Source organism: Cheilinus undulatus, linkage group 16 (assembly GCF_018320785.1).
Source record: "Cheilinus undulatus linkage group 16, ASM1832078v1, whole genome shotgun sequence".
NCBI classification, from domain to species: Eukaryota; Metazoa; Chordata; class Actinopteri; order Labriformes; family Labridae; genus Cheilinus; species Cheilinus undulatus.
The window spans coordinates 17,650,606-17,658,181 of NC_054880.1; the positions used below are offsets into that span (position 1 = coordinate 17,650,606).

General features: G+C 40.2%; 1 protein-coding gene across 1 annotated transcript in view; it reads right to left on the reverse strand.

Moving 5' to 3' along the window:
- LOC121523898 (TGF-beta receptor type-2-like) overlaps window positions 1-7,127 on the reverse strand; it is a 34,364-nt gene extending 27,237 nt beyond the window's left edge. The window contains exons 1-3 of the mRNA XM_041808958.1: window positions 6,893-7,127; window positions 2,103-2,244; window positions 1,119-1,309 (exon numbers count right to left, since the gene is read on the reverse strand). Of these exons, the coding sequence (XP_041664892.1) occupies window positions 1,119-1,309; window positions 2,103-2,244; window positions 6,893-6,965 (406 nt within the window). The 5' untranslated portion in view covers window positions 6,966-7,127. The remainder of the gene's footprint in view (window positions 1-1,118; window positions 1,310-2,102; window positions 2,245-6,892) is intronic.
- Window positions 7,128-7,576: the final 449 nt, after the last annotated feature.

Consider the following 7,576-nt stretch of genomic DNA (forward strand, 5'->3'; position numbering starts at 1 on the left):
CTGTTAAAATAAGAGTGGGCTGCATTGCTTTTTGGTAGCGAGCCTGGTAGCCCAGATGTATAAGAACTGGACTAGTGTTTCATAACAGTACAGAGTTCATTAAATCACAGTGAGTCAGATAAAATTAGAGAGAGGTCTGGGGTCCTCCCCCCGGGAAATTCAGAACACCCAACACTGAATTCCCTGAATTATGAAGAATATTTGCAACAATTAGTGGAGGAAGATGATTAAAACTGTACAAGCTTGGCTAGAAAACAAAATTAGATAAGGACACGTCTTAGTCAAAGTGCCTGCTAAAATTTAAGTCTACTCATTGGTAAAAATCTGACTTTTTAAGACTTTTAATGGCCTTTTACTCTAAATGTACAATTCAAAACTTTACAAGGATCCACAGGACTCCTGTACTTGTATTTTTTTTTAATATACTCTGAAAATTGAATGCCATTTTTAAGGACTAACAAGAATGCATGATTGTGATCAGTCCTTACAAAAACAAGTAAGAGAAAAAAATTGCACCAATCAACGCACCTTCTTAGATATATAGTTAGTGTGATGGCTGTTGGTGTATTTAATGTTTCTAGCCCGACAGATTAAAGGCCTCTCAGTTTTTTCAAACAAAACTGAGTGCCTAAGCTTGGATCATATCTATCAGAGTCTTCTGGTCTTAAGTTTCCATACCTTTTTGGGAACTCAATCATGTGAGGGCTGCATATCTGAATGGAAACAGGTCCTAAAAATGAATGCAATTGGTGTGACTACTGAGGGAAGAGTGGGGGAAGAGACTGGTGTTTCAGTCAAATTTAAAACTTCCTGTTTGAAAAGTTACATAGCTTTAACCTACAGAAACAAGAGTGGTTTGAATCACCATATCTAGAAACGCCACAAAGACAAGTTAGAAAAACTGATGAACTATTCCTTGAAAACAAGTTTGTCATTGCATATTTTGCAAGAATGACATGGATTTGAAGTGTTTTCTTTGCATGGTAGATGGATTACTTTAGTATCATTTTAAAAAGTGCAATGATCAAAGACGACACCCACTCAAGAAACTAGCTTTGAAGTTCAAGAGTTGTTGAAAAGAAAGGGTTAGAAAGTGAAACACTTGTGTCTTAACTTACTGGAGTTAAAGAAGATGTGTTCATTGCACTCATCCTCAGAGCAGGAGCAGATAAAGAACTGTGAGCCCATGCCCTTTCTCTCTTTCATCTCACACTTGCTGTTGTTGTAATCCTCCAGGACCAAGCCGTACAGCTTCTGAGACGGGCGGTGGCAGATTGTATCAAAGGTGACATTGTCATCCGTCTTCCTCCTTGAAAAGAAAAACATAAATATGCTGCCATTTACTAGATTAAGACTGAAATGTACTTTTCTGGCTGTGAATTCAGAGATCTCTCTTATAATGTCACAAGGCAATGTGGGCAAGTCTACAGTTGTGCAAATAAAGCAATTTCTCAGCCACACAATGATAAAGTGGAAACTGTAAAAGTTAAATTTGTCTCTTTCAGCAGTCCACGGTCTTAGCAGTATGTAAATGACTGAATACAGAGGTCACATTTACAAACAGCAAGATTTCAAACACCGGTACAAACAGGAAACAAGAAAAAGCCTGAAACTGCACAAACACAGATATTTAAAATTCACTCCCTGCTGAGCAGCGATGTGAGAAACATTTTAAAGAGGTACCGCTGTCCATGTTTTGTCAGCTTTCTGCTGACCTCAGCTCATTACATGCCCGCAATGCTGCTAATATAATGAGAAACAGCAGCACGGCCTTAAGCTTTTAACACCAACACAAATCTGCTTCCTGCTGCTTCTCACATTGAAAGTCAGATTTGATGCTGATGGGAGGTTAGGGCGCTCACGTGCTGTTGTAATCCAGCTCAGTGTCTTCTTTGAGATGCTGAATGGCAGTGTGCTCTCAGGAGAGGTCACTCAGAGGAGAGACGTTTTATTTCTAGGAGAAAATCATTCCCCATCTGACTGATAATAAATAAGCATCCATGGTCTAATATTCTGACTTGTCTATTCGAGTATGCAGTATGGCATAAGAGGCTGAAGCACTCGCATATTTCTAGGACCGTCTTTCTTTTCATGAAACTTACCAAATACTGACGCACACGTCTTCATCATTGGGGCAGATGGACGTGATGGCACATCCCACATCGCAGCTCCCTTTACCTGTGCAGCTGGTTGTTTGTACGTCGCAGAACTTGCACAGCCTTTTCACCTTCATTATACTGGATTCTAGAAAAAAAAGAGAAAGAGGGAAAGAAAACACATGATTAAGATTACAATAAATGGTTAATGCTTCAGAGAGACATGAAAATTATTTTTTTCTACTGGTGCCATAATTTTCAGAATTTGTGTAGCAACAGGTGCAGATGCTCACAGGCTGACCAAAAATCATAAGTTAATCCTTATCCTTATATCTCTGTATGTTTTTTGTTATGTCCCGACATGTGGTTTGATGACAGCTTCATAGATCTGCACAAACACTGACATAAATTAAATGTTTTGCCTTATATTTCCATTAAAAGTGTGTCAAATCTTTATGTGTTCAGTCATTCTTTATAACATGCAGGTTGGAAATCACAAATAACTAAATTATCCAGATTATTTTTGTTGCTAAGTCTTGAGACACAGAAGATACTCACATTTGAGTGCCAGTTTACCTTCCTTTATCTTTTGTTGTCATATAATCCACATGTTAAAAGCCAAATGGGTACCAAATCAAAAGCTATTTCATTCAGGGAAACTCTTGCCATATACCATTTTATAGCAAAATGGATATAGAGTTTTACAGAGAAGGCTTTGCTCGAAAGATGCTCCCTGGGTTAAGCAAGCAGCACGCTTTGACTTTCCAGGAAGCAAATAGCTAAAAAAAAAAAAAAAATCATGGATGGATACATTTATGACAATGCATATTTAATATGATAAATTAGTTTAAAACAATTAATACATAGTCACATGAATCTGAATGAGGGTGAAACAAGCCTTGTGCTATGAAGGAGGAGGCTGGGGTGGAGGAAGTCAAGCTTTGCCAGCAGCAGCAGCAACAGTGTGGTGCATCAGCATCAATGCAAGCAGGGATTAGTGAGAAGTACGTCATGTTTAAATACACTGCTGTTTTAAGAGAAAGAGCTGTGATTGGCTGTGTGACACCGCTCATCCAGGCATTAGATGGAGGCTTTTTTTTTAATCACAGTGTGAGATAATACTACAGTAACACAAACTATTCTTTCCTGAATATTTCACTACTTTCGGGACACAAAAGTAGCTTAACAATAAAAGGTGTTTTCATTTTCACTCTTTAAATGCTTGGCATTGCCAGGAACAGCTCAAACATGGCCTTTTGGTAGTGTTTCTTTATGCAGAAATCACTACTTGCCAACCAAGGGGAGTTTTCCACTGCTGCATGATATCATCTGCATATAACCTATTTACAGTAGTTTGATTGTTACTAGTGCTGTATTGAAATCAAAAAATTCTGTTAATTTGGCAACAAGCTGGTCTGACTGCACAGCATTTGATACATTACTCTTAAAATGAATAATGCCTCTGTGACAATAAATAACTACACATAGACTAGAACGAAAAGTAAGAAAAAAAGAAGAGTTAATTAAAAGTGTAGGCGTCTTTTGAATGTTTCAATAAGTAGAAGCAGATTTTTCAATACAACCACAAGAAAACCCAAACTATTTCATCCCAGAGGGCTGGACAGATTTTTTCCCCTGTGCAGTCTGAACAATAAGAGCAGCACGCTGTGGCATCCACCTTCTTTAGTCTTGTTCAGACTTGACTTTGCCGGCAGGCAGTCAGGCAGGCAGACCCATATCAGTGAGACAGACAGGATTGTGTGATGAGTGCCTGTGGGTTTGATAATCATCTAAGGAGACAACTGGCAGACAGGCAAGAATAACAAACAAAGGAGACGCGAATGCATCCCCTCGCTGAGGAGTCTTTAATTTGTCACGCCGATGAGCCGGCTCCTCATCTCTAAAGGTGTTGTGCCAGTGCTGTTCATGAATATCAAAAAAAAACAGAGACTGTGTCTGTGAATGTTGTGGGGGAGAAAAATATGTGTACCTGTGTTTATATGTTGGTGAGTGTTTGTAACGTAGAGATGTTTTTCTCTGAGTGTCCTTGCACTGAGAGACTAATAATGAGAAAAATCAGGTCCTGTTTGGCATACAGAGGGTAATGAAACACCAAGGCAGCACAGTCCTCTCTGCTGCTCCTGCACTCTCCTTTTCCTAAATTAGAGTCCTTCCCTGCCACATTAAAGTAAAGCTTACAGAGCTGGAAATGATCCTAAAGGAGGATTCTCCAAGTTCCCCACGATCAATCTAGCAAAACAGATTGAAGCATCATCAGGAAATGACCAAGCATGTGACAGTTGTGCCTTAGTAAAACCACATATCCACACTTGTGCATGCTCACGTGAACAGGAAGCTGAACTCTGCAATGCAACCTGAGACCAAGCCTGGAAAGGAATTGGGTTAAAACTGTTCTTTAAGATTGCAAACATAAAAAAGCACTGTAAATAAAAACTGAAGCAGTGCCTGGATGTCTAAAAATGACACTGGCTGTGACTTTGATCATGAGACCACAAAGTGAGAGTTTTCAGAGCAGGAAGCATGAGTAGAGCTAGACTTCTTGCAGGTATGAAGAGACAGTGAAGAAGTGTGTTCACCCCGACTTCACACCGGCTTCAGAAAAAGGTGCTGCATGTGTGTGCGCTGTAAACTCCCACACAAAAAGCCTTCTGTGTCAATCTACCCAATCTGCCGGGTGGAGTTCCACCTGCGGCTTGCAGCAGAAAAAAAAGTGGCAACTTAGAGCGTGAAAGAGCAACAAACCTCAAGCAGTAGCGCGAGAAGAGCTGATGACATCCTGTACCTGCTGCTATGCATTCAGACTAGAGGAAATAACGATGCCTGGTGGGGCCAAGGGGTCATCCCGTTTGGTGCAGACATGAGCCCACTTCCGCTGATTTCACCCATGTTTCAAACCAGTTTGTCTGTTTGCAGCATTTTATACGGGGGATTGCAGGATTTTCCTGCATTACAAGTGTCAGACTTTGACAGACTTTGCGATTTGATATAGAAGCCTATGATTGAGATCAGATAATTTTATTGACAAATTTCACAAATTACATTCTTTTTGATTGATTGTAATCTTGAGTTTGATAAATGGAGGGCTAAGATCAAAGTTTAAGTTCAATAGACGATCACAACTGCCCACAAAAGTAATACACTACGTTTTGGGAAGGTAAAAATCACTTTCTCTCAAAATTGTAACTTCCCACAAATGCAACGAGAATATTGAAAAATAAAGTTGTGGTCGTTTTATAGCCAGTATTGAGGCCCGTCCACAGCCAGTGATTCATGCATTTTTGCACTTGATTTTGATTATCAAGTGAGGGAAAGTGACACTGACGAGCATGGTGCTGTTCCGAAGGTTGAACGATGATGAGAAGAGTACAGCTGTCCTACTTGAGCCACACTGGGTTCGACAGGGCATACTTTTTATTATAAATCTAACATGAGACGTCAGACTACAATCAGTGGCTCAAAAAGGGCACAGGGCAGCGGCCTTTTCCCTCTCTGTTTGTCCATAGAGCCTACACCAAACACCACTCACAAGGGGAGAGTGGTTTTTACCACAACTCAAGCTCTCCAAAGGCTCATTTATGCTCTAAGTTCAAAATGCATACAGATATGGGCAGTTTCCTGTCCAAACTCTGCGTTCATTTTGTCCATTTTTCCGCATGTTTTCTCTAAGCTGAAGGGTACACAACACCAATCATGGGGGCAGTATTGAGAAATGTAGCCAACAGTTCAAGCCAGAGTGGCATAACACAACAAAGAAGATATATATATATATATATATATATATATATTTTTTTTTTTTTTTTCTATTTTGTCTTTAAGTTACATAAGAAAACCAGAGCAGAAGATACCAAAAAACTCCCCTTTTAAAGCCAAAAGAGCAGACTCTCAAAAAACACCAGAAATTCCCATCATTGGGAGTGTAGTGGGATACTGTGGTAGTACTTTACAGACTTTCTCACAAACAATAACATCAAATTATGAGACAAGAACTCTGGACTACACTATCCAACACAGTGATGCAAAACTCTTGGTGAGGGTTTTAAGTAAATCAGCACTGAGCGGGACAGATAGCACATAACTGAGTGAGAAGGTGGTTGAGCTGGAGTAATTATATCATTAGAGCAATCCTCTGAAAGAGCATGTCTTTAAACCCAAGAGGCGGTGCTATGGACGGAATGAATGGTAGTAATTGTCACCTAGGGCTACATATAATTGCAGAGAAGGGGGGGAAAGAGGATTAGGAGCAGCCAAAGCCACTTGGTGCCTCTGGGACTGAGTCTGAGACACATGAAGGTAAAATAGTGTACTCCTATGGGGGCGCTTTTGACCTGTTAGCAATGTGGGTGCACATCAAAGATGAAGATAAGAGGAGGTATTAAAAAGGTGGAAGTAAGGACAGGTGATGTCCTCTGAAGAACTAATGTAGCATTAACAGGTAAACAGCAGTTAACTTGAATTAAAAGGCCACATATACAGTGCTAGCAAGAGGGCTCGTGCGTGAATTTAAGGCACAATACCTGTGCACTTATTTAAGCACACTTATTTGACATTATTTAAATAAAGAGTGCTGTAATATGCACTTCAAATGAACTGTAGGCCTTTTTGAAACACTTCTGTAAAAGTATAATGACATAAAGCCTGTAATAAAGTCAAAATAGGGAAGCAATTTGTCACTTTGCAGCGCGCTAACGATGAACAGACTCTCGTGAAAGCCTCTAGCTGTAATTAGACGCAGCCGCGCTGCAGCGTTTGGCAACTTTTCTTTAACTTCAACTCACCCGCTTCCTCCAGCAGAAGACTAGCAAAGAGTATCGTCCCCCACCAAAAAGCGGAAAACCGAAGTAGCTCCATTTAGAAACGGTACGTGCGCTCCTCTCTCACTCATTAATTCTCCGAAGAAGTTTAGACGAATATATATCCAGACTTGAGTCCGCCTGTTGCTCCTCTGAACTCCCTCACAGCTCCGAGCAGAAGGAGCAGAGTAAACACACCAGGCAGGACTTGCCCTATATGACTCACAGTATGTGTGCACTTTTCTTGAAACAGGAAATCTTCTGAGGGGTTGGACAGTTTTTTTCTTCTTCTTCTTAGTCGTGCTCGTGTGGTTCACAAAGTCCTGAACCATGTCATTAAAGAGGCTAGCAGAGCAGCCAGGACTTGAAATGACATGCTTGAAAATAGCTAAACCAGAGGCTTCATTCTGGGGCTACTTGTAAAAGCAAACACCCTGATTTACTCCAAAGTACTCTCACCATTCAGAGAGGAATACTTGTGTTTAATTTTATTCTAAGTTGTTAATTTCTATGCTGTGCCAAGTCCTCACTTAATCAAAAATGACATAAGAAGTGTTGAGAGTCACTCCGTATCTCATAGTATTGGTTTTTATTGAAGGCATACAGAGGTTAAGTCCACTCCAACATCTATAAATTAGCTGTTATTGCCGGGGCTTTGCAGGCATGTGT